Here is a 27,893-nt window from a genome sequence, read left to right as displayed (position 1 = left end):
GCTCCCGGGAGCTGCGGCGGGACGACGATGGCCCGGGAGTCAGAGCCCGAGTGTAAGTGCGCCCCGAGCGCGCCGTGGGCGCCGCCTGACGTCCGTTCGCGGTGTGATCGTCCAGGCCCCGGCTGCCCTGAGCCTGGTGTGACGAATGAAACCGCTTCTGGCGGCTGCGCCTCGGCCGCCGGGTCACCCGGGTTTGGGACTGCGTGCGGAGGGGGGCGGGGGATGCGGTGCCTCCCCGGAACAGCTCAGGGTCACGTTCAAAGGAACAAGGTCGTGTGCGCGCACGTGCGTGTGTGCACTCGAGCGTGCGTGTGGGCACGTGCTCGTGTGCGTCCCCCGGCGGGAGGAGGGGTGAGGGCGGGATTTCTAGAAGCCGTTGGGAGCGCCCTTTGTAAAGAGCCCCGCTTCGGGGCCCGTCCCGCGGCGCCGCGTCCTGCGGGGCCTCGCTGGGCAGCCGCAGACCGCAGGCGGGCCGCCCCGCCAGGTGGTTTCCCGTGGTTTCGGACCCTTTCTTCTGTTCCCCGTGCAATGACTCGACGAGCTGTGTTCGCGAAACCTCTCCACCACCCCCTTCCCCCCCTTTTTTTAATAAAGACTCTGCATGATAATGGCCCATGATAACCTCCAGTCCCCGGGCACGTGGTCTGAATGGATTTCCAGGTGCGCTGTTTCAGCCCTTTCAGAGTCCCTTTGCGCACCGAGAGGTCCGTTGCCCGCCACGGACGGTGGCCGATTGTTCAGACGGCCTGGCGCGGAATACGCGTTTCTGCGCGCGCCCCCGCGGTGTCTGCGGGGCTCCTTGGGGTGGCGGGGGCTCCCAGACGTGGTCACTCACGCTGGCCTTGCAGTGTCTGTGTGCGTGGTCCCTAAGCGCCGCCCCCCCCTCCCCCCCGGCACTGCCCGAGAAGGTTCCAGTCACGGGGCGGCTGCGTGGTGTGTGCAAAACGTGCCACGCGGTGGTGGGAAATACACCAGCGCGTCCTTTTTTTTTTTTGTTTTTTGTTTTGGTATTTCTTAATAAGTGCATATTCTGTACAGTGAAAAGGAGGAGGAGAAATTCGTTGCCAGGCCGGCCCCACACCAGGAGATCGGGTGAAATGCAAAAAAGTAAGGGCCGAGGCCTCGCACAGGCTGTGCCGCAGGCGGTGGTTAGACATTTACAGCGTCCCAGGCTTTTGAGGTTGTTTTTTTTTTTTGTTTAACACGTAGGTAAAGAAACTGAAGCCTCTGGGCGCCTGGGGGCTCAGTCAGTTTCGCCTCGGACTCTTGCTTTTTGGCTCAGGTCACGATCTCGATCTCAAGGTTGGTGGGATTGAGCCCCGGAGTCAGGCTCTGTGCTGACAGCGAGGAGGTGGCTTGGCTCTCTCTCTCTCTCTCTCCCTCTCTCTCTTTTTCTCCCCCTCCCTCCCTCCATTTCTGCCCCTTCCCAGCTTGTGCTGTCTGAATTAATTAACTAATTAATAATAATAAAAGGAACTGAAGCTTCTCCATGACTTTGGGAGGCATCACTGCGTTCTTCCTTTTGGGATCTAGGGGGTGGGGGACCCTGGGGTGGGGGGTTCCAGGGAGGGGGCGATGGTGTTCAGGGGTGGCCACCCATCCCCTCTCCCCGAAGTGCTGGCTCTCCCGAATTGTCAAGTCTCTTGGGTGGTTTTCCCGCCCCTCCCACTGGCCGCAAGCCTTCCCCTGACCGTCATCACCAACTGGCCTGTCCAGTCCTGGATACCGCGTAGCCTGCACTCCCCTTGCTGTATTCGTTCGTTTTCTGCTGCTGCTGTAACGGATGACCACAGATGTAGTGACACAAAGCAAACCAAACTCCGCATCTCTGTCCTGTGGGGCAGAAGTCTGGTTGGTTCTGCTGGGCCCTGCTGGGGTCTCTCTGGGCAGAACTCTCGGTACCAGCTGGGCTCCCTTCCTTTCTGAAGGCTCTGGGGCGGACTGTCCTCCAGGATCACTCAGGTGGTCGGGCAGGACCCACTTCGTTGCGGTTGTAGGGCTTGAGGTCCTGTCCCTGTCGCCTGTCAGCTCCTGGACGCCTCTCCCCAGGGCCCCACCTGGCCCCCCACCCCTAATCCCAGAGCCCCCAGTGGCCACGGAATCCTTCCATCACAGGGAATCTCTCCGACTCCCCTTCTGGCCCCAGCCAGGGAAGGTTCTGTGCTGTTAGGGGCCCATGGGATTAGATCGCGCCCCCCCAGGTAAGTCAGGAAACCCTATTTTAAGGGCATAACTTTAATTCTGCAAAGTCCCTTTGTTAGGAGCATAGAAATGGGAGGTGGGCTCACGAATCCGCCTTCCGGGCCCAGCGATTTCGGGATAATTAAGGTGAGGTGCTTTCCCGCTTCTCACTACCGCACTATAGACGCTCCCACGGTCTCCCTGTCGCGGGTACTCATAGCTCATTCCTACTGGACTTTGGGATTCCCGGTGGGATGGGGGCGCCTGGGGGGCTCAGTCAGTTAAGTGTCTGGCTCTTGATTTCAGCTCAGGCGATGATGTCACAGTTCATGGGTTCGGGCCCGATGTCAGGCTCCAGGCGAGCAGTGTGGAGCCTGCTGGGGACTCTCCCTCCCTCCCCCCCAAAATAAATAAATAAACTTAAACAAAACAAAACGAACATGATTCCTGGTGCGGAATCCTCTGAGGGAGAGAGCACGGTGTGGTGCGGAGTAAAATTTTATATTTAACTCTTGGTCTCTTTCTGACGCGGCTGATGTTAATAAAAACACAGTTTCTTCCCTGGAGGAACTGTCGAAATCGCCCCGGAAGCATGTGACGGTTGGTGGCAGAGAGTGAACGAGGACAGGACGAGGCCGTGTGCGGAGTTCAGGAGAGAGGGATTACGATCTCGAGAAGCGTTGTAGACCCCCGACAGGCGATTAAAATGCCGGAGGGGGCAAAACCAACCCGAGTATCTGCACAGATGGAGGCTTCCCCCTGTAGATTCTTTCAGGAGTTTCAAGCACCCAGCCTGGCTTGGCCGGTTCCCCGCGGCCTGGGCCTCTGCTCTGGCCGCTCTGAGGAGAATGATTTTGCTAATTTTCCGGTGGTTCCAAACCTCCTGGGAAATAAAATCGACAGGATAGCACAACACAGAAATGCCTCTTTCTCCTGCTTTCCAAAGAGAGTTGGTATCATGTGGGTGATGGGGAATTTTAGTTCTCAGCGCAGCTAGGCCACGGTGCCCAGATGGTTTGGTCAAATTTCATTCTGGATGTCTCTGCTGAGGATGTTTGTTGGATGAAGGTAACATTTATCCCAGTAGACTTTGAGTAGAGCAGATTGCTCTCTGAAATGTGGGCGGGCCTCGTCTGCTGTCGAAGGCCTTACTCGAATAAACACTGACCCTCCCCAGAGCAAGAGGGAATTCTCCAGCAGAACGCCTTGGGCATGAGGTGGGTTTGTAACATAATCACGTGAGCCGATTCCTTAGAAGAAATCTCTATATATTCTCTCTCTCTACACCCTTTTGGTTCTGTCCTCTGGAGAAGCCCAACAAATACGATGTGGTTTTAGCACCTTCTTTAAGTGTTGATGCCTTTGATTACGTATGATCATCTGTCTTGAAAAAATGTTCTGTTGATATTTTAACATTTTATGAGTGGTTTCTTTGAAGTAAGAAGCTAACCAACAGGGAGAAGGGGAGACTGTGGTCTGGGCTTGGCAGTATCCCCGAGGGTGGGTAGAATTCTGGAATGGCTCAAGTTTGCCTGACCTCTCGTGGACACTTGGCATAGTCCCCAAGCCTTTGAACAGGGGGACGGAGTGCTCTGCGATCGTGCTGTATCCCACGGCACCAGAGACCTCAAGACAGGTAGCATGTTGGGTGGGCCTGATCTAATCACACAAAGCTGGTCATAGTGGAGGGGTCAGAGGTCGGGGAGCATGAGAAGTATGTGAAGGGGGTTCAGGGATGAAGGATGAAGGGTCTCAGAAAGAGACCAAGAGTTAACTGTTTTGCTTCATGAATAAATGTGGAAAAGGAAGTCGTATTTTTAGAACGAGGGCAGCCACTAGGAGCTGAGCGTGACCCCCACCAACAGCCAACGAGGAAGTGGGGACCTCGGTCCTACCGTCGCGAGAACTCGATTCGCTCAAACAATAGGAATAAGGCTGCAAGCAGGTTCCCCACCCCACTTCCAAGGCTTCCAAGAGCTCAGCCAGGCCCACATTTTGATATCTGTGTTGGTGATATCCCCAGTGAGAATCCAACCACCCTTCAGGCTGAAGTCCGGACCCACGTAACCTGAGCTAAACACGGGTTTGAAGCTGCTGTTTGTAGTAATTTGTATATGGTAACAGAAGTTACCCCGGTTCTTCATGTTCTCTGGGCCTTTCTTACTTTTCACAGGTGAAAACACAGGAAATACTGTGTCCTGATTTATTGTCACTGCTCTCTGGACGTGGACCGGTCAGGTTTGGATGTGGCACGGGTCCCAGAAAGCCCTCCCCTGGAGCCCAGGCACTTGTGGATAAGAGAGCTGATCCAACAGTTTGGTACAAATGCTGTATTCAGGGGATCAGTTCTCCTCATGCCCCCCCGACCTCTGACCCCTCCTCTATGACCATCTTCGTGTGATTAGGTGAGGCCCACCCAACACGTACCTGCCCGAGAGGTGTCTGGACCCGAGTGGGTCACATAAGTCCTTCTGCTTCCCTTTTTACCGCAATGGGGACGAAACTAGTCACAGATGGAGTCATCGTGGGGCCCAGGGTCACGGATGTGGGCAACGCTTGGATGGGGGGTGTTCAGGGTGGGCCCTCAAGGGCTCTGTTGCCAGCGCCCTCCCCAGCCCAGGTTGACGCGTGGGACCGCAGATCTGGTCAGCTACTCCTCCGGGGTTCTCTGGAAAGTTATGCCGTATGCTCGTGGCTCCGGGGCCCTCACGGCGCGTGGCCGAAATCTCCTTTCCTCGAGTTGAAGTCTGGGTCAACTCTGGTTCTACCAGAAGCATTTGGCAAGGTGTTCCCTGTGCTGTGGTCCTTTCCTGAAAATAGATACCGTTCATGGAGTGTCTGTTCTAGGCCGTGTGCTTCTTTGCCAAAAGCGATTCCATTTAGCTGTCAATCAACCCTTTTGAGTAGGATGATTATCCTGATCTTTCAGAGGAAGAAATTATGATTCAGAGAGATTATGTAAGCGTTTTAGAGCTCACGTGGTTAGGAGTCTGATTCGAACAGCCAGGTTTTTTCCAGTTTTATGTCCTGGACCATGTGCCCCCGTGGCACCCCACCACGGGGACATAGGAGAAGCTGGGCCCTTGTGGAAGGAGCTGGGGTCCCCGTCAGCTCTCCACGGGGTTTACTCCGTGGCTCCTTAGCTTCTACAAGCGGGGATGGGAGCAGAAGGGTGACGGACTTGTCAGTCCCTGGGGGTTTGGTCAGGGACGCTGAGACATTTCAGTATCGAGAGAGAAAACACCTGTGTTTATTTCCTACGTTGGGTATCTCTGAGCATCATCATTATGAATTCTAATTATGCCGTTAAACTTCCCTTTCAGAACCTTTGCTAACATTGTAAGAAACCTCTGCTGAATCGAAAGCCCCATCCTCCTTCTTCTTGGCTTTGTAGGGCCCCTGGTTTCTTTCTTTCTTCCTCTTCTCCTTTCTCCCCCCCTTCTCCCTCCTCCCTCCCTCCTTTCTTTCTCTCTCTATTTCCTTCCTCCTTCTTTTCTTTCTTTCTTTCTTTCTTTCTTTCTTTCTTTCTTTCTTTCTTTCTTTCTTTCTTTCTTTCTTTCTTTCTTTCTTTCCTCTCTTTCTCTCCCTCTCTGTCTTACTTTATTTTGAAGTAATCTCCACACCCAACATAGGACTAAAACCTCCCACCCCAAGATCGAGAGTCTTACGCTCTACCAACTGAGCCAGCCGGGTGCGCCCCTGCGGGGCCCTGGGCTCTCTGATCAGACCTGCACATCATGTGCACCTAGCAGCCCCCCGTTTGCAGCAGGCCTGGCCTGCGTGCTGTTTCCTCTCGTGTCTGTCAGCTCCTCCTCTGGGACTGGGAGGTAGCAGCCCAGCAGATACGCACAGCGGTCTTATTGTCTTATTGTGGAACCTCCGACTTAATTATCTTTGCTGACCAGTTTATTTCTCATTATCTTTCCTGACCAGTTTACCTGCGGTGGAAACACTGTGAGGTGCCAGGTGTTCAGACTTTATGTAATCTAAGGACACTTCTGAACAAGCTTCAGAAAGATCACAGAGAGGATGTCTATCTTTACACCTCTGGGCACTTGAATCCCAATAAGCTCTACAGGCCTCCTGAGACCGTCCTGTATCACTGGTCCAACGCCAATAGACCAAAAGGGGAAAAGATCTTCCAGGTGGAAAAGCCGATCGGAAAATCCGATAAGGAGATCACCAAGATGAAAGACGCTCTGGCTTATTTTACCATCAATACAGCTCTGGGGCCCAATGAGGCACAGAACGCACCGCTGTTCAGGTATTTGAACCCCGCGGAGCATAGTTCCCACACTGCAGTAGAGGATTTCATTCAAAGGAAGTCTCCGAGGAGAGAGGGTTCTCCCGAGCGGCGGAGGAGAGAAGAGCTGAGGTTGCCAGAGATGAAGGTTCTCAAGTACAGAGCGGTGGAGTCCAGCCGTCAGTGCGTGATGCCTCCCCGACGTAAGGATGAGTATCAGTACATCAGCTCGTACTTAGCCGGCCTGACGAAGACAGACAAGTACAGGAAGTTCTTGCGTTTCCAAAAAGAAGTTCTTGCGAAGCACCATCTCCGGAAGAACGACTTCACTGGGAGGCAGGCAGCGACACGGCATGAGAAGAAGTTGGAACAGGTAAGGAGGTTGACCTTGCAGTCGCGTGGGCACACTGCGGGAGTTCCGGGTGTCCAAATGTTGTGGGTGGACGTCCGCATTCAGACACCTCATTTACATTTCCGGGTAGGATGTAGGATATCCACCAGCGGCTGGGAACATCTGACACGAGGTAAATCACCACGGGGAGAAGTAGAAGAAGGCTAAATCCAGAAACTTAATCAGTTGGAGGTGATTTCATAGGGAGAGCATCAGACGCTGCCCAGCAACTGTGATATACAATGTTCATGGATAGCAGATGCATCTGAGGAAAGGTTTGCCTAACTTGCTATGAAAGCACTGAGGGCAGAGTGAGGCGGGGGTACAGTCAGGTGACAGAGGTAGATTCTGCCCGGAGTCACTCATGTCTGTGGAAGATAATTAGTGTGATGGGAGGCGCTTTAGTGAACTCCCAGGGGCCGTGAGTCGTGCACAGTGACCGGGCATGTGATGCAAGAGAGAGACTACGGGAAGAGAGGAAGTAGCAGTGTGCCTGAGAAGTAACCAAACCTGTTTGGCTGAGAGGACTAATGGAAAGAGAAGGACCCTGTGGGTGCAGTGAGTCCTTAAATACAGGGTGCAAGGAGGTGAATGAAGAAAACAAAGACAAACACGCCTTGGACAATCAGGCAAACAGACATCCTCAGGCTCCTCGGTTGGCCGCCTGGCTCTGCCCAGACCCAGCTCTGGGCTGGTATGAGCTGGACCCGCTGATAGAAAACCCCATGGAAATTCTCATTCCTCCCCCTGAGAAACTCTTTGGAAAGGAAAATTAAGACATCCTGAAACGTCTGGTTCTGTTTCTCCACCAGGAGCTCCAAAACGTGTGTGTATGTGACTCCCAACAGTTCAACAGACTGCAGGTCTATGGAAAAGTCTTTGAAGATATTTGCAATAGTTCTTTGATATTTGGGGATATCTTGAAAGAAGTTAAGGTAATAATAAGTGTATATTTGTCACATAACAGTTGAGAGCCATACATGACATTCTGCGCACAGGATTGCTGTTCTCACAGAATTCCTGCCAAGTATCATGGCTTCCATTTTACAGAGATGGAAAGTGACTCACAGACTCAAAGTAATGTGCTTATGGCCATGCAAATCACCAGTGGGACATGTGAATAAACAACCAGCTAGCTCACTCCTTAAGCCCATTTTCTTTCCCTCTAAAGCTTCCCAATTATTTATAGACTTTTACAACTTGTATATATATATAACATATAAACATTTATAATTATGCATAATAAGTTTATATAAATTCTTATGGAATTATAAGTTTGTTGTGATTTCATGATGAACGTTGAGCTTCATATCAAAAGCAAGTTGAAACGGGGTTTCTTACACATCTTTCTCTTATCCAAATCCTAAAGACGAGGATACTTAAAAGCAGGAATATAGTGGCCTGTTCTCCAGAGAATGTCCCCATCCCTAGGGAGCCCATCTCTGGCGGGTCGGCAGGACCCAAGTCCCCAGAGCACCCATATGGCAGGAGATCACGTGCTGTGTGTGCGTGTCAGAGTATTTGATGATACTCTTCTGAGGTGGTCCATAGTTAACATTCAGACCTACTTCCAGGTTGGCGAGATTTTATACACTTTATTGTGCGTATTGGTTAATATGTTGAAGGAACATTTTATATTTTTGAAATGATCTACACTGACATCCTTAACTTCCGTATTATTTATACATGCAAAGAAACTTACATAGTAGTGTTAAACACTTTTTCAATGGATTTTTTTTTTTTTTTTTTTTTTTGGTATAGGATGAATATGAACTCTACATGGCAATACTCCTGCGGTCCCAGACCACATCACAGTATAAGGTAACGAATGATCATGCAAGTGCCTAAATAGAGCCTGTTTCTTCATTCTTTCATATTTCACGGGCAGGAGAAAACATTCAGAATCCAAGAGGCCCCATCTGCTTCCATAGTAGAAAAGCTGGAGACCAGCTGAGGGCCTTGTGGGTAAGGACTTCACCTTCTGCTCGCAGTGAGCGCCAGCGGTGGGGTGGAGGAGGGGCATACACGTTGCTCGTGTTGTGCCGATGTCTCTGGCCACCAGTTCTCAGGGATCTCTCTGGCTCATTAACCCTGTCCTCCCATGGCTGTTTCACTCAGCACTGGCCCTTTTCTCCCTCTTTCTCTGGTTGTACAATATATTTGCTCACCTTTATCCTGATGATCCCCAGCTCTGTCTATGGCACCCAGATACTTCCTGGGAGTTCCAGATTATACCTGTGTCCAGGTATAATCCCATTGGATGTTGACACTTAGGTGTCTGGGGCAGGCAGATTACAGACCTAAAGATAGGGAAACTATCCTGAATTACCTGGGGGGCCCAATCTAATCCCACGGACCCCTACAAGCTGAGGCCTACGTCTGCTTCCCTGGGTGGGGCCAGAAGGGGAGTCGGAGAGATTCCCTGTGATGGAAGGATTCCGTGGCCACTGGGGGCTCTGGGATGGGGGTGGGGGGCCAGGTGGGGCCCTGGGGAGAGGCGTCCAGGAGCTGACAGGCGACAGGGACAGGACCTCAAGTCCTACAACCGCAACGAAGTGGGTCCTGCCCGACAACCTGAGTGATCCTGGAGGACAGTCCGCCCCAGAGCCTTCAGAAAGGAAGGGAGCCCAGCTGGTACTGAGAGTTCTGCCCAGAGAGACCCCAGCAGGGCCCAGCAGAACCAACCAGACTTCTGCCCCACAGGACAGAGATGAGGAGTTTGTATTAGGCCAATAATTTTGTGGGTATTTGTTATGACAGCAATATAAAACTAAGAAAATGCCCCATAAATATCTCAAAGCAGCATTTCCAACTTTAAGCTGTTCTTTATTGTACATTGGCTACCATAGCTTGTGTGTGTGTGTGTGTGTGTGTGTGTGTGTGTGTGTGTGTGGTCCTTATCTCATTGATGCTTAGCAATGGCCTTCTAGATTATACATCTTTCCCCATGAGGCAACTGTGCTGGGCTGAATAGTGTCCTCCAAAACATCGTGTCCACCCGGGGGGCTGTGAGTGTGACCTTACTGGGAACTAGGGTCTGTGCAAGTATAATTAAGTTAGGGTGAGGTCCTTAGGGTGGGTCCTAATCCAGCGACTGGTGTCCTTATAAGAAGAGGGGAGTTTGGACCTGGACACAGACATAGGGAGCAGAGATCAGAGCGGGACATATACTGACACAAATCTCTGTTCCCAAACCACTGAAGTAACCACATAGAAACAGTCTGGGAACATAGATGGTGCCATGTCAGGAATTACCAGACAGCACGTAGGGAAAGCATGGCGAGTGTGTTGCAGCGGGGGCCCCTGGGTGGCTCAGTCGGTTAAGCATCCGACTCTTCATCTCGTCTCGGGTCATGATCTTGGGGTTCGTGCTGACACACGGAGCCTGCTTGGGATTCTCTCTCTCTTAAAATAAATAAATGAACTTAAAAAAAAAAGTGTATTGTGACAGCTATAATGCAGCACGTACAAGTGCATGGTGTCCTCGCCTAACTGCTGACAGCCCCCAGGTGTCCCCTCCAGGCTGAGGTCGTGCCTGTGGATGTTCTAGTAAGGAAAATAGACTGCGAGATCAACTCCCTCGTTCACAAAAACTAAGAGGATGTAGCATTACTAAAACTACTTTTGACTTTTTGAGTTCAATAAAGTTTAAGAATTCTGTCTTATAAATTGGGAAGTACAGTTGCCTTGTATTTGAAAAACATCACAGCCTTACAGGAGGTCAGTTCTGATTTACTCCTTAAATCTTTTCTTTTCATCTGTAATTATTTTATTATTTTATTTTAATTTTATTTTGTCTTATTTTACTTTATCTTACCTCATCTTAGGGGCAGAGGAAGAGGGAGAGACAGCCTTTTTTTAAAAGTTTATTTATTTTGAGAGAGAGCGAGCGAGTGAGCAGCATGAGTGGGGAAGTGGCCGAGAGAGGGGGAGAGAGAATCCCAAGTAGGATCCGCACTGTCGGGGCACGGAGCCTGACGCGGGGCTCCCTCTCACGAACTGTGAGATCATGACTTGAGCTAAAACCAAGAGTCAGATGCTTAACTCGCTGAGCCACCCAGGCGTCCCAGAAAAGTAAGCTTTTGTTTGAGAGGAACAAGCAAAGGCTCTGGTTGGCGGCCTACCCTGTTCCTTGGGTTTTTCACGTTGAGTCCAGATGAACATATGTGCGCTAATTTCAGTCAAACACCAGCATGAAAAGTTCCCTGGCCAACAGGGCATCAGCTCTTTCTTTCTGTTTCTGGAAATGTGGCAGCCCATCACCTAAAGAGGCAGGGATCTTTGTGTCTCCACATCCTACGGTGAAACCCCACCACTTTTTAAATGTCTTCGTAAAATAAAGCCTTCATAAATTTTAAAACAATATTTTGTCCAGATCTTTACATGACGAGTTATCCCCCCTCCCATATTTTCCTCTCTATTTACCTATTTTACCTAGAATTTCTATTTTGACTCAAAATATCTTGAATACACTGTAATATTCCTTCCTGTGTGCGTCTCATCCGTTACGGCCTTGTCCTCCTAGACTCTGCTGGCTAATGCCAAGGGGCTGGAGAAGAGGTCCGTGAAGACAGCAGATGTCAACCAGGCCAGGGAGGAGCTGAGGGCGATTGTGACGGCCACCAAGGCTGCCCTGGAGCATAATGACAAGTGAGGGTTGACAGTCTGATTTGATTTACGTTGGGATTATACTATTGTGCAATGTATTAAAACCACGTGACAAGCGTGTATTTACATTTTTTCCTGCATTGTTGGGTGAGATGTGTTGCCTTCGCTAACAGTGTGCCTGTCATCTGGCCCCTTTCCCAAGCCATCACATCTGTGACTGGGAAATTCAACCAAACCCAGCGTTTGTATGGGGGAGGGTGGTTTGGGATGGCTTCCGAGGGAATCTCGTCTTCCATGGTGGTCTCCTGGGGACCTACTGGTAGATGACCCGGCTGCAAAGTCAAGACACCTTTCGTGAATGGGCTATTATTTTCTCTTAACTTAAAAACATCTTTCGACCTTTCTGTATAGTCTTCCAGATGAAATAACAATTGGATAGGGCGCATGTTTTGTAGAGGGTTAAAAAAAAAAAGATTGAAGCAAAGCCAGCACACTCAAGAAAACAAAACAGGAAACAAAACCCAAACCAAACCAAACCAAACAAAACAAAACAAAACAAAAACCAAAAAATGAAACGGTGCCTTCAGTGTAACTAGAAGACAAAAAGCATCTAGACTTCAGAATACCTGAAAATGGAAAAAGGCACATCAAACGGCAGTGAATCGTTGTCTACGGTCTTTCTACAAACCTTTGTGACAGAAAGGGCAGTGGGGGAAGGGAGAACAATGCAACTGGTAGAAAACATAACATGTTCCAAGACCAGTGAGAGAGAGAAGGAGAGAGGTGAAGAGAGAGTGGGAGGGAGAGAGAGGGAAAGGGAGAGAGAAGGATAGAGGGATGGGGAGAAAAGAAAGGGGGTAGGAGGAAGGAGGAGAGAGAGGGGAGTGAGGTGTTTTTTTTTTTTTTTCAATGTTGATTTGTTTTTGAGAGAGCGAGTGGGGAAGGGGCAGAGAGAGAGGAGGACAGAGGATCTGAAGCGGGCTCTGTGCTGATAGCAATGCACCGGATGTGGTGCTCGAACTCATGAACCACGAGATATTGACCTGAGCAGAAGTTGGACACTGAAATGACTGAGCCATGAAGGCGCCCCCTTTTGCAGACTTTGTATTAAAGATACGTCCTTTTCATTTCTGCTGAAATGGCCTTTGGGACTTTGGTAGGGATTGAATTGATTGGTAGATGGCCTGGGAGGGTATCATCACCTTGACCACATTGCGCCTTCCAAGCTGTGATCCTGGGATGCCATTCCATTGACTTAGGTCTTTTTAAAATATAATTTAAAATATAATTTTTTTAAATATAATTTATTGTCAAATTGGCTGACCTATGGTGCATAAAGTGTGCTCTTGGTTTTGGGGGTAGATTCCCGTGGTTCATGGCTTCCATACAACACCCAGTGCTCATCCCAACAGGTGCCCTCCTTAATGCCCATCACCCATTTTCCCTTCCCCCACTCTCCCATCAACCCTCAGTTTGTTCTCTGGATTTAAGAGTCTCTGATGGTTTACCTCCCTCCCTCTCCGTTTGAAACTATTGTTTTCCCCCCTTCCCCTCCCCCATGGTCTTCTATTAAGTTTCTCAGATTCCACATGAGTGAAAACATGTGGTATCTGTCTTTCTCTGCCTGACTTATTTCACTCAGCATAATACCCTCCAGTTCCATCCACATTGCTGCACATGGCGGGATTTCGTTCTTCCTTATTGCCAAGTAGTATTCCATTGTATATATAAACCATATCTTCTTTATCCATTCATCCATTGATGGACATTTGGGCTCTTTCCATAATTTGGCTATTGTTGAAAGTGCTGCTATAAATATTGGGGTATATGTGCCCCTATGAGTCAGCACTCCTGTATCGCTTGGGTAAATTCCTAGTAGCATTGTTGCTGGGTCGTAGGGTAGTTCTAGTTTTAATTTTTTGAGGACCCTCCACACTGTTTTCCAGAGCGGCTGCACCAGTTTGCACTCCCACCAACAGTGCGGGAGGGTTCCGTTTCTCCATATCCTCGCCAGCATCTAGAGTCTCCTGATTTGTTCATTTTAGCCACTCTGACTGGTGTGAGGTGATATCTCGTCGTGGCTTTGATTTGTATTTCCCTGATGATGAGTGATGTTGAGCATCTTTTCATGTGTGGGTTGGCCATCTGGATGTCTTCTTTCCAGAAGTGTCTATTCATGTCTTTTGCCCATTTCTTCACTGGATTATTTGTTTTGTTTTTTGGGTGTGGAGTTTGGTAAGTTCTTTATAGATTTTGGAGAGTAACCCTTTATCCGATATGTCATTTGCGAATATCTTTTCCCATTCCGTCGGTTGCCTTTTAGTTTTGTTGATGGTTTCCTTTGCAGTGCAGAAGCTTTTTATCTTGATGAGGTCCCAATAGTCCATTTTTGCTTTTAATTCCCTTGCCTTTGGAGACGTGTCGAGCAGGAAATTGCTGCGGCTGAAGTCAAGGAGGCTGTTGCCTATTTTCTCCTTTAGGGTTTTGATGGTTTCTTGTCTCACATTTAAGTCTTTCATCCATTTTGAATTTATTTTTGTGAATGGTGTAAGAAAGTGGTCTAGTTTCATTCTTCTGCGTGTTGCTGTCCAGTTCTCCCAGCACCATTTGCTAAAGAGACTGTCTTTTTTCCATTGGATACTCTTTCCTGCTTTGTCAAAGATTAGTTGGCCATACGTTTGTGGGTACATTCTGGGTTCTCTTTTCTATTCCACTGGTCTGTGTGTCTGTTTTTGTGCAAATACCATACCATCTTGATGGTTACAGCTTTGTAGTAGAGGCTAAAGTCTAGGATTGTGATGCCTCCCGCTTTGGTTTTTTTTTTTCAACATCACTTTGGCTATTCAGGGTCTTTTGTGGTTCCATACAAATTTTAGGATTGTTTGTTCTAGCTTTGAGAAGAATGCCAGTGCAATTTTGATCGGGATTGCATTGAATGTGTAGATTGCTTTGGGTAGTATTGACATTTTAACAATATCCATTCTTCCAATGCATGAGCATGGAATGTTTTTCCATTTATTTGTGTCTTCTTCAATTTACTTCATACGTTTTCTATAGTTTTCGGCATACATATCTTTTACCTCTTTGGTTAGGTTTATTCCTAGGTATTTTATGGTTCTTGGTGCAATTGCAAATGGGATAGATTTCTCGATTTCTCTTTCTCTTGCTTCATTATTGTTGTATAGGAATGCCAACTGATTTCTGTACATTGGTTTTGTGCCCTGTGACTCTGCTGAATTCGCATATCAGTTCTAGCAGCTTTTTTGTGGAATCTTTTGGGTTTTCCATGTAGAGTATCACGTCGTCTATGAAAAGTGAAAGTTTGACTTCGTCTTTGCCAGCTTTGATGCCTTTTATTTCATTTTGTTGTATGATTGCTGAGGCTAGGACTTCCAACACTATGTTAAACAACAGTGGTGAGAGTGGACATCCCTGTCATGTTCCTGATCTCAGGGGGAAAGCTCTCAGTTTTCATTGAGCATTATGTTAGTTGTGGGTTTTTCATATATGGCTTTTATGATGTTTAAGTATGTTCCTTCTGTCCCAACTTTCTTGAGGGTTTTTTGTGAAGAAAAGTTGCTGTATTTCGTCAAATACTTTTTCTACATCTATTGACAGGATCATATGGTTCTTATCCTTTCTTTTTATTTATTATTTTATTTTATTTATTTTTTATTTTATTAATGTGATGTATCACAATGATTTGCAAATACTGTACCAGCCCTGCAGCCCAGGAGGGGCTGCATTTTTGCATCCCAGTTCATCAGGGAAATTGGCCTGTACTTCTCCTTTTTTGTGGAGTCTCTGTCTGGTTTGGGAATCAAGGGAATGCTGGCTTCATAGAATGAGTGCAGAAGCTTTCCTTCCATTTCTATTTTTTGGAACAGCTTGAGAAAGATCGGTATTAACTCTGCTTTAAATGTCTGGTAGAATTCCCCTGGGAAGCCATCTGGCCCAGGACTCTTATTTGTTGGGAGATTTTTGATAATTGATTCAATTTCTTCACTAGTTGTGGGTCTGTCCAAGTTTTCTCTTTCTTCCCACTTGAGTTTTGGCAGCGTGTGGTGTCTACGAGTTTGTTCAGTTCTTCCAGGTTGTCCAGTTTGCTGGCATAGAATTTTTCATCGTATTCTCTGATAATTGTTTGTATTTTGGAAGGGTTGGTTGTGGTAAGTCCAATTTCATTCGTGATTTTATCTATTTATCCCCTATCTCTTCTTTTTGAGAAGTCTAGCCGGTTATCAATTTTGTTTATTTTTTTCAAAGAAACCACCTCTTAGTTTCATTGATCTGTTCTCTGTTTTTTTTTTTATTCTATATTGTTTATTTCTACTCTAATCTTTATTATATCTCTTCTGCTGGCAGAGGGGTGAGGCTTGAAAGGGAGGGAGAGAAAGAGAGAGGGGTGAGGAGAGAAATGGAGGGAGGCAGAGGGAAAGGGAGAGAGAGACAAGGATAGGGGGTGGGGGAAGAAAGGGAGGGGCAGAAGGGAGAGATAGAGGGAGAGGAAGAGAGAGAAGGAGGGAGGGAGAGAGAGCAGCTTCCCTAAATAATACAGATAATAACAGAGGTTACTGGTCGGTCTCTCAGAGCACTGACTTAGAAGGAGAGGACTTTGGAGTGAGTGTGGAAGCAAAGAGCCAATTCCGAAATGATGATATGGTGGGAACAGGTTTAAAAGGAAGTGATCGGCATCCTTTAAAGCTGTGCATTGAAGAGAAAAAGAAGCAGAGGAGGGGGATTTAGAAACCCGTACCTCACACACTCCCCGAACCACTAGCCCTGCCCACCACAGTGCAGAGGTGCAAGTGATCTCTGTCTGTACAAATGGCTTCAAGAGAGAACAGAAAATGGGGGCCCAAGCAATTTAGTTGATGAAAATCTCAGCCAGCCGACAACAAAAAGTCGGAGAAGGAAACTGCCACAACGCTCCACACTTAAATATTCCCTGAAGAGCGTTTCTGGATATGAAACGATCTGGAGTCAGTAATGTAAACAATAAGCACAGCAATGGATGGCAATAAAAGGAAGATGTGAATCAAGGTTTGGCCACTGAGGAAAAGCTAGTTGGAAAAGTCAAGATTATGTCATAGATCCAGACTAAATTATGACGCTCCCAGCAGGAATAGTCTTGAGTGACACTACAATAAAGAGCGTTAGAGAAAAGCGGGAGAACAAGCAAGAGAATGAAAATGAGATAAGAAAAGAAAGTCAGAGAAAAAGTGGTTGAAATGGAAGATAGGCAAAGAAGATCCATTGTACATAATTAAAGTCTCAGAAGAAGAAAAATCAATGGGACAGAACATCACACTTGAAACTGTAATACATTAAACATTTCTAGAAACTAAATGCTCTGGATCTACATGCTGAAAAGACTGTTAAGATTATTATTAAATCACTTAATCTCAATCTCTTAACATTGGGGTCATAATACCTTTCTATTTCTTTTAATCTCTGATGCAATGAGCTAACGTATGTGGAAATATTTAACCATTAGGCCTCTTGTAGGCAGGCAGCATCGACTCATTTGTGGTAGTGATGTTGGTAACCAAATCGCAGGGGCTTTCTGTATATATTAGCGCCCCCATCTTTTTCCCTCCAAATCAGAGATAATACAGTTGATTTAGTTTAATTATTGTGTTCGTGTTTTTGTTTTTGTTTTTTCCTTTGGAACCAGGGGGAGGATACAAAGAAATTACAACTGTTTTCATTTCCTTCTTTTAAAATCTTTTTTAAGTTTATTTATTTGTTTTGAGAGAGAAGGAGAGAGTCCGGGAGGGGGAGGGATATAGAGAGAGAGAGGGAGACAGAGAATCCCAAGCAGGCTTCAGGCTCAGCACAGAGCCCAATGTGGGGCTTGATCCCACAGACTGTAAGATTGTGACCTGAGCCACAGCGAGAGTTGGACGCTTAACTGACTGAGCCACCTAGGCGCTCCTAAAATTTCTCGCATTTTACTTTTAGCGTAAATGTACTGGAATTGTGAATTGTATCTGTGGGAGGAAATCGAAATGCACAGGGGACATGCGGTGTGCCTTCCAACAGCAGTGACGGGCTTCACTGGCCCTCGTCTCTGGTTCGTCTCAGAGTGTAAACGCTGGTTTCTTTGCTCCCTGCTTCGTAGAAAATTCAAGTAACAAAATAATATCCATAAACCCTATGGGAGATCATTTATTTATTTTCCAGCTTCTTCAGCTAGTGGCTGTGCAATCTTGGTAAGAAAGTATCCTTTTGTTTATTTAATTTGACGGCTGTAGGCTCTCATCTTACGTCGATGTGCAAATCACCTTTTTTGATAGAAACTGAGATCACTTGGTATTTGTCAATTTTTTTTAAAAAAGACCTGTGGCATAAAATAGACAAAGGAAGAACGGTGCAAACGGAGTTCTGATGTTTTACTCTCTTTTTATTATCAAACCTGTAGACTCAGAAGTGAACTAGAGGTGGAACGCACGTTGCTGCAATCAGCTAAGGAAGAGTCGGGCAAGTAATTGTGTTTCTCGGGAGCCAGATACAACCTGTGCACTAATTCGTTCTTCTCTCAGATCTTTGTGGTTTTTAGTAGAACACTGAATTAAGCCAAGACCTCCTGTAGAAAGAATTCCGTCAAGTTTTGACCAAGACATTTGGACGAGAGCCCGAGAAACTGACCAAATGAGGGGCGCCTGGGTGGCTCAGTTGGTTAAGCTTTTAAACCACCACCCCCCCAGCAGCTTTTAGGATATACTCACAGATATGACCTGTTTTAAGTTCTTAGAAGACCTTGGCCTCAAAGGTTCTTGCTGGAGTCTCTTGCTTCCTTCTGCTAGTTCTTTCTTCCTGTGAGCAACACCCGTGTGATTTACCTGCTGGCCATCCTCCGAGGGTCTCTTGTGGGGCTGGCTCAGTGCTCGTCTTCTGACTCCTTCTCAGGGCTCGGAGCGTGGTGGGGTCCATCCTTCTCCTGCATCCACGTTGCCTATTCTTGGGATCCTCTTACACACGGGTCATGGATGGAACTCCAGCTCACCATTTTCCGTTTCCTTGCTGTCTCCTAACACAAGCCCACCATTTCCCTTTTTTCTTAATTTTAATTTGAGTAGCATCGACACACAATGTTTACATTAGTTTCAGGTGCACAACTTGGTGATTTGACAAGTTTATGCATATGCTGTGCACTCACCGCGAGCACGGCTACCATGAGCCCCGGTACATTGCTGTTATAGTATCATTGACTGCATTCCTTATGCTCTGCTTTTCGTTCCCATGACTTACTCATTCCGTAACTGGAGCCCTATGCCTCCCTCTCCCCTTCACCCCCTTTATCCATCCCTCCATCCCCTTCCCTCTGCCCACCATCAGTTTTTTCTCTGTAGTTATAGGTCTGATTCTGCTTTGTGTTTGTTTCTTCTTCTCCTTCTCCTCCTTCTTCTTAAGATTCCATTTACGAGTGGAATCATATGGTGTTTGTCCCATTTTTCTTTTAAATCTAAGGGCTTTATTGTCAATTGCTAACAGGATAAAATGAAAGATATAAAAAAATAAGCAAGAGGATGTTACTAATTTCTAAAACTGAAGTAAGCTTTTCTTAATATTTGATTCTAGCTGTTTCTGACACTTTTCCAGTGCTATTGAAGAAATCTGGTGGCTGTGTTCATCCTTTTCTTTTTTTCCCAAAGCTTTCTCATTCAGGAGCCTCTCCTCCAACCATACATTTCCTGTGGAATTTCCCCATGTTGGTGCCTCAGTCTTCCTCCTTAGGTAGAAAAGGGGTAACAGTTGGGTCATTTTAGTGACTTCACATCCCTTTTGACTTCTGTGCCCTCAGTCAATTGTTGCAGGTTTAAAACGCTCAGCTTACGTTAAGGTGGGGATCAGACTTCGTGGGTAGAAGCTTAACTATGGCTGTTTCTACCCGCTTGGTTAGTTCCTCATGCATCTGTTTAGCTCATTCCCCAGATTTCAGAACTCACCTTCAGAGTTTTCCCTTCTTCCAAATCTGGCAAGTTTGAATGATGGCAGTGGTTTCCATCTTGTTCATTTTGTATAGGTAAGCATTATCACTCTTTCGACTTGCCTTTTTTTTTTTTTTCTAAAAGAAGGGTAGTCATTCTTTCTCAAAAAATTGTCTTCCCGCTCTAGTGAGTTACCTCTAATGAGTTACATTCTAGTAACTCAAGTACTGTATAATCAAGTGAGTTACTGTCAATGTCTCCACCTCCTTTCTGAATCCTTAGATATTGATGTCTGTTGGAGCCTTGGCATGTCTTTGGTTCAACACACACATCTTTGATTCCAACTCTTTCCAGCCCAGATCTCTTTTTTTGGCTTCAGGTTTGTATATCCAACTTCCCTCTGGACGTGTCCACTTGAGTATCCCATAGGTGCCTCGCCCCCAACACCATCAAGACTAAACTCTCTGTTTCAATGAATGACACCACCAAACACATGGAGGTCAAGTCAGGAACCTGTGGCAGAAATCTTTCCCTCCTCACCCCATCAACCACCTCAGCAGAGCTTGGAGTTAATGGCCAACATGGAATCTTACCTCTCTGCTGCAGTGAACTCACTTCCTTCGCACCGCATCTGTCCCTAGCTGTGGCAGAGCTGAAACCTAGGGGTTACTTGGATATCTACCTCTTCCTCTACATTCAGATCCAGTGAGCCCTCCTTGTTTCCAGTCCCTTAAATCATTTTTGTATCTCTCCGCTTCTCTAGGCGAGAGGCACCATCCTGATCTGATCTTGTTTGAATGATGGCAGTGGCTGTCTGACTGGTTTTCCTGTTCCAGCCTCGCTCTTTCTCTTCCACTTTTGGTGCTGTAGACAGTGACCTTTGTGTGGTTGTGTTTCTCCCGGCCTAAAAGCCTTCACAGCTTCGACTGATGTCCAAAATAGATTATAAGGCCTTTTCGGGAATTCCCCCTGCTTCCTTCCTAGTGTTATTTACCGATGCCACTCACCTGGCCCTCAAAGTCCCCACAGTACTGCATACCTTTCTTTTTACTGAAATGTGCTGAAATCTGCCCTTCCGCCCCTCTCCGTCTCCCCGTCCCTTCCGCCTCTCTTAACGCCTGTTCGTCATTTGGTTATCGACTTTGCCGTGATTCTGCCGAGTTGTCCTCATACCTTCCCCACACTGTGTTAGGTGCTCAGATTGGGCACTCAGTAGATACTTTTTGATAATATAATTAATTAGAAGAGGCATGTCCCCATTCTCGGATCAGATCATTTTTATTGATGTGCTTGAACCTTGACTTACCATTATATATGTTAGCATTACAGATATAGACACACGCTATACACATTAGACACAAGAGAGAGAGACACACGGGAGAGAGATGGGAAGAGAGAGAGAAGAAGAGAAGACACATAGAGAGAGACACATACAGGAGAGAACACAGTATGGAGATGGAATAGATAGATAGGAGACACACAGGATACACATGAGAGATAGACACATGGATATAGAAGAGATAGAACATAGAGTATAGACGCATAGATATACACATTATACACATTATATATATACACAGTAGATATAATATATATACACATTATATATTTTATATATATATTATACAACACATATATATACACACATTATATATGGCAGTATATAACATACACCAGTGTTAATAATGCATAATACTATTCATAAGAGACGACATATTAAACACAGTAATACTTTGCTTTTAAAAATATTTTCAGAATCATCTAAGAAAAATGTAATGGATGAGGATCACCTTACCCTTATTGAGAAGGTTGAAAAGAAGAGGTGTGAAATACTCAGTAAATGGGATGAAATTCATGCTCTTGAAAGAGAAATTAAACGACTCTGATTCATACTGGAATTTCACATATCACTGAAAATAGGATTAAAAGCATAGAGGTATGTAGTTTATTCATTTGAATGTCTACATTGTTCTTTTGCCTGAAGAGGTTGGCAAACACCTGAAGCAATTTCATTTGGCCATTGGGTGAAAAATAATGGACAGTTGGGTCCAAATATATTTTAATTGCAAAACATTTGTAGCAAATGGTTAGAATAATGAAGAGATCTAGCTAAAACAACAAAAATAAAGGTGATGAAAATTATGTAGAGTTCTGGTAAGGTGCAAAGTGGATCTCTTTCAGGTCAATTGATGTCTCTTAACAATTTTGTATAGAAGATGCTTGTCATGAAGGTGATGACAATTGTCATCCGATATGTACTAAGTAGCTTGAGCTGAAGCTCAGAGGGGTTCAGAACTACCTGCCCCACGTGACACAGGTTAGAGGTGGCAAAGCTGGGATTCGAGCTTAATACTTTGGGGGTTCCAAAGCCCTAACAGTTTCATTGTGTCACACTGAAACTTCATAGTTAGATTTTCAGTGAGTTGTACAATTATGCTAGAAGATAGAATTCACTACTGCCGTGGAAAAGGAAGTCTACTATACTAGAAGTAGTCTTAACAGTTATTACTAACCATTTTGACGAACCAATGATGAATAATATAAATTGTAGTCTGTGTTTTGAAATGTTATGGTACTCTACTTTTTTTATGTTGTAACCTAATAATTTGTGCAATATCTGACTCAATGTTACCACTTTGTTATAGAGTTTATAAATGATATATGATTATTCTTTGTCTCATGGTTATATAATTACATAGATTTTTCCAGCACTATTTTTTCAATCTTTTTTTAAAAAGCAGAATTATAAAGGGACGCCTGGGTGGCTCAGTCAGTTGAATGTCCGACTTCGGCTCAGGTCACAATCTCGCGGTTCATGAGTTCAAGCCCCGCGTCGGGCTCTGTGCTGACAGCTCAGAGCCTGGAGCTGCTTCAGATTCTGTGTCTCCCTCTCTCTCTGCCCCCTCCCACTCATGTTCTTTCTCTCTCTCTCTCTCTCAAAAATAAACATTCAAATTTTTTAAAAAGCAGAATTATAAAGTGTATAGGAAATTAGTAGTGGTTTAAACTTATTTTGACTTCTCTCTCTCTTTCTTTTAAAATAGTATGTTCAGATTTCTTTCTGTGATTTGTTTATAGTCCTTTTTTTTTTCTGTTTCTTTATTTTGAGAGGGGGGGAGGGGCAGAGAGAGAGACACACACACACACAGAATCCAAAGCAGGCTCCAGGCTCTGAGCTGTCAGCACAGAGCCCGACCCGGGGTTCGAATCCACGAACATGAGATCACGACCTAAACCGAAGTCGAGGGTTAACCGACTAAGCCACTCAGGTACCCCTACAGTCTATTCTTTTTTAAATGACATAATGTCCTGAGAATGAACACTAATTTTACAGTCGAATTTTTAAACATTGAAAATAATATGTTATAGTTTTAAATATATTATAACTTAAATATATTATATTAAATTGTATTATATATTATGCAATGTATATATAATTATATAATATAACTTTAAATATGTTATAGCTTTAAATCATGTAATAATGTAAATGTGTCACAAGATACATCACAAATGTAATGTAAAATTATGTAAATTTTTTCCTTCATGATTAAAACCTCTTGAAGTGGATTGAATCTAGGAAATAGAAAAGTCTGTATAAGGTTCCATATCACTAATTTATATTACTTTAGCTATTTATTATTTATATTTTGCCTCTTAAATCAAATGCTAGAAGCTACAATAGAATTGCTTTTACTCTCTTATGAAATAATTCATTTCTGGTTTTGGATTTGATATATGTCATTTATTTTTAAAAACTTTTTTTTTTACATTTATTTATTTTTGAGAGACAGAGAGAGGCAGACTGCAAGAGGGGGAGGGACAGAGAGAGAGGGAGACACAGAACCCAAGCGGCTTCAGGCTCCGAGCTGTCAACACAGAGCCATCGCGGGGCTCGAACTCACGAACCACGAGATCGTGACCTGAGCCGAAGTCAGACGCTTAACCGACTGAGCCACCCAGGCGCCCTGAAATATGTCATTTCTAACCAAAATAAAAAATAACTAATGCACCAGGGATTTACAGTGTGCCAGATACTACTGTGAACATTTAAAAAATACTATTTCGTATAATTTCCAACAACCCTAAGCCATTATTAACCCTCTTTTTCAAATAAGGAAACCACAGCACAGATACACTCAGTAACTTGATTGAGGTCACAGTGAGAAAGCAGTAGAATTGGGATGAAAGCTCAATTTAGGTTTTTAATTATATACTATCTAGGTTCACTGATGTAACTGCTAATCTGAACGAGCAAATGTTTACACCCTCTGCCCGTCATTATTTTGCTCACAATTATCTTGGATATTCTCACTCACAGTATTAAATATTTTTCAAGTTTCAGTAATAATACTCTCAGTATTTTGGTTGTGTTTACAGCGAACCTATAGATTAATTCGGGAAGAAGTACAGCTTTACAATATTCACACTCCCATCAAGGGTCATTTTACATATATTTAATTTATTTTTATGCATTGCTCTTAATTTTTTATGTTTGCTCTCGGGACTTTATGGCATCTGTTACTATTGTTAATGGGAAACTTTAAAAACATTTTACATTACAGTTTGTAATCAGTTATTGCTGGTATATATGTGACTTATTGATATTTGTATTTTTATATTGTATCAAGCCACTTTAACAGATTCTGTGATTAGTTATGAAATTGAGGACCTGCTTTAGAATTTCCCTAAAATTCTCTAGGTTTTTGTAATATCAACCCTTATGTCCTCTCGTTTTTGATCTAGAGGGCTAGGATCTGTCTACTACCTGTCCTTCCAGTCACGCTTCGTTTATTCATGTTTTTAAATGATGTGCTATTGGCTACTTTTGAACTTAGAATAACATTATTTACATATTTTTGTTCCATAAGTGGGGGAAAAGTATTTAACATATATCTTAACCAAGTATCTTACTTTTAAAACCATTTCTCCTTCAGACTGAAGCTATAAAATTAGAAACAGCAAATCGAATTTTAAAGAAGAAAATACATGTAAGTTTATGTGAATCAGTGTTTTTCAATAGAAATATTTCCCTTAGTGCTGTGTGCTTCTTGTATTGTGTCATATACAAAATAAGAATATATGCATTATCTTTCTAAACGATAATTTCTGTAATGCTAGGAATATCTCAGTATGTAGACAGTAGTTTAAAACCGGACAGGTGTAACCTAATGTGTAGTGAAAAAAATAAACAACCTTTTTGAATAGTTGGATATACCAATCAGAATTGACCGTTCCTCTAACCCTTCCACGCCTAACAATGAACTGTAATGAGTTTACGTGGTGACAAGGACTGTAGAGACTGGCTCCTCTAATGACTTCAGGCTAGCCCTCCAAAATCGTACTAAGAACTCTGGCTTAAATGGTTTAGTTCTACTTCTAGGATATATATATATATTCCTCTGTATTATATATGGGATACATGGTATGTTATGCCTGATTCCAGAAATTGTATTCCATTCTGGTTCAATGTTCTTGTTGATATGTTGAGCAATACCGTGCCATTATACGGAAACAATGATTTTTTATTCTTGGTAGATTATTGAAAACAATGTGAAGCAGAACCTAGAAAGCATGAGACAAGTGAGCGGAAGCAGCAGTAAAGTATTGATGTCATGATAGGAGAAGCGGGCCAATCTCATGCTGCTCTCAAAAACCATCCATTCAACCGAGATTAGGACTAAACAGTACTTGGAAGTGTTAATTCAAGAGTGTTAAATAGACATGTTTCATCCTGTGATTAAGAATGCTTAGCCCAACTCGTTGTTGGTGAGCGTTCGACTTCGGCTCAGGTCACGATCTCATGGTTCGTGGGTTCGAGCCCCGCGTCGGGCTCTGTGCTGACGGCTTGGAGCTTGGAACCTGCTTCGGATTCTGTGTCTCCTCTCTCTCGCCCACCCCCCCACCACTCATACTCTGTCTCTGTCTCCTTCAAAAATAAATAACATTAAAAACTGTATGTATATACACACACACAACACACACACACACACACACACACACGTATAAAAGAATGCTTAGCCCAAGATTTAAATCTCAGTCAGTATATATTGTTTAGCAATATAGAAATAAATATTATGGAAAGAAGTGAAGAATTGAGACTAAATTTCATGGGCAAGGATCGGGAAGTGGGGAGAAGTGTGACTAGGGGTGGCTTTCTTTTCTCAAATTATATAGCTTTAGAGATATTAAATTAAAAATTTTTTTAGGGGCGCCTGGGTGGCTCAGTCGGTTAAGCGTCCGACTTCAGCCAGGTCACGATCTCGCGGTCCGTGGGTTTCGAGCCCGCATCGGGCTCTGGGCTGATGGCTCAGAGCCTGGAGCCGTTTCCGATTCTGTGTCTCCCCTCTCTCTCTGCCCCTCCACCCGTTCATGCTCTGTCTCTCTCTGTCCCAAAAATAAATAGAAACATTAAAAAAAAAATTAAAAAAAATTTTTTTAACATTTATTTATTATTGAGAGACAGAGACAGAGCATGAGCGGGGGAGGGGCAGAGAGAGGGGCGAGACACAGAATCTGAAGCGGCCCCCCAGGCTCTGAGCTGTCAGCACAGAGCCGACGCGGGGCTCGGAACTCACAAACTGCAAGATCATCACCTGAGCCGAAGTTGGATGCTCAACCGTTGGATGCTCACCCAGGCCCCCTAGAGATATTAAATTTTTGAAAAAAATTTTTTTTTTTCAATGTTTATTTATTTTTGGGACAGAGAGAGACAGAGCATGAACGGGGGAGGGCAGAGAGAGAGGGAGACACAGAATCGGAAACAGGCTCCAGGCTCCGAGCCATCAGCCCAGCGCACTGACGCGGGGCTCGAACTCACGGACCGCGAGATCGTGACCTGGCTGAAGTCGGACGCTTAACCGACTGCGCCACCCCAGGGCCCCGGAGATATTAAATTTTTGAGAAGCCTATCTAGGTATTGGTCTGACAACTTTAATTTAAAAATGAAATGTCCTGATTTATATTATCTGTTTTACATGTTTAGCCTTTTATGGTTAATTTTCTTGCAGTTGGTCCTATAGTTCAAATCTCAGGATTTGGTAAGGCCGAGAGCAACAGAAAACTACTGGTTTTAAGCATGGAAAAGACTAATTTGTAAAACAGTAAAAAGACGTTTAGTTGTAGGGCGCCTAGGTTCAATGATAATATTGGGAACTGGTGTCTTTCTCTCTTCCTTCTCTGTTCCCCTTGAGTATCGTTTTCCTCCTCATTGTGGCTGTCTCCAGGGGAACCTGGGTGGCTCTGTCGGTTAAGCATCTGACTTCGGCTCAGGTCACGATCTCGCGGTCCATGAGTTCGAGTCCCGCGTGGGGCTCTGTGCTGACAGCTCAGAGCCCAGAGCCTGCTTCAGATTCTGTGTCTCCCTCTCTCTCTGTCCCTCCCCCACTGATGCTCTCTCTTTCAAAAGTGAATAAACATTAAAATTTTTTTTTAAATATGCCTGTCGAGAGGCATGAATCTCTGTCCCACGGAGGAAGAAAGGGGGAAGAAAGGGACAAAAGCCAAGGAGCTTCTCATCATGAGGCTTTTCTGTTTTATTGAGAGGGGAAGGCCCTTCCCAGGGATCCACACGTATCTCATGGCCCAGCACTGTGTCCCCAGGGCATCTTTAGCTGCAAAGGACTCTATGAAACAGAACACCCTACTTTCCAGTTTACGTCGTAGAGAAAGTCACCAGAGAAAGGTGTTGGCGTGGTTGCTGAGTGAACCGTACGGGCGGATCCAGGTTTTGTCGGGTCTTAGATCATATTGGGTGTCCTCAATGGAAAAGAAGACGGAATTAAAAGTACCAAACTGGGGAGGCTCCTTCCATAGTTCTGGCCACGAGAGCGAATGGACCTAAGGTTTAAACATGACGATCTTCAAGGTGAATTCTGCTTCTGCTGTCACACTGTGTGTAGTCTGGAAAATGCTGCAGGGGGTTGGGCCCTAGTTAGGGAGAATCTTTGCTACACTCAAGGCCAAAATGCTACAAAAATCCTTTAGAATCAAAGTGGAAGATTACAAAGTCTCGCGTGTGTCTTTGAGTAAATATGTGCCGAAATAGATGTTTATTTAAAATTTCCTTTTATGCTTAAGGTACTTTCTTTCTCATCTATCGTATTCATTTGTTGTGTTTAAGGAACCTTTGGGATTTCATTACGGAATTTGTAAACTTGACGGAAACAGACAACGCCCTCAGGGACTGGAAAAACGACCCATGAAATTCACAGCCATCATGTACGTAGCGTGAATGTCTGCAGATGATAAAGTAATCAAGATACATCTCATTTTGTCAGTTTTTTTCAGTTTTAATTCTAATAAAGTTAATGCACATATGCATCAAGATACTGGAATAAATACATGTGTGCATGTGATTAAGTTTTACTTTGTGTCCATATTCATAACAATAGTAGTTGTTAGGGTATTTTCTGCTTTCATTTACTAGTTTTCTCCAAGGAAAACTACTTTTTGCTTATTTGAGAAATAAGGAAATTCATCCCTGCTACAATACAGATCAATATGTTTCCTTTTTTTTGTCTTATTATATTTATTA

The 27,893-nt window shown here is 44.8% G+C and overlaps 1 protein-coding gene across 1 annotated transcript; it reads left to right on the top strand.

The window, feature by feature from the left end:
* CB2H6orf118 (chromosome B2 C6orf118 homolog) lies at window positions 1–27,893 on the top strand. Its single transcript, XM_030316762.1, is given in 12 exon segments — window positions 1–52; window positions 6,115–6,797; window positions 7,628–7,750; window positions 8,577–8,636; window positions 11,341–11,465; window positions 17,848–17,906; window positions 21,113–21,229; window positions 21,232–21,293; window positions 24,295–24,348; window positions 24,896–24,923; window positions 24,926–24,956; window positions 27,480–27,893. Coding segments are annotated over 12 exon segments (1,449 nt in total). The 5' UTR covers window positions 1–27; the 3' UTR covers window positions 27,562–27,893.

This window comes from Lynx canadensis, chromosome B2 (genome assembly GCF_007474595.2).
Source record: "Lynx canadensis isolate LIC74 chromosome B2, mLynCan4.pri.v2, whole genome shotgun sequence".
In the NCBI taxonomy this organism is placed as follows: domain Eukaryota; kingdom Metazoa; phylum Chordata; class Mammalia; order Carnivora; family Felidae; genus Lynx; species Lynx canadensis.
This window is presented reverse-complemented; position numbering and strand designations above follow the sequence as displayed.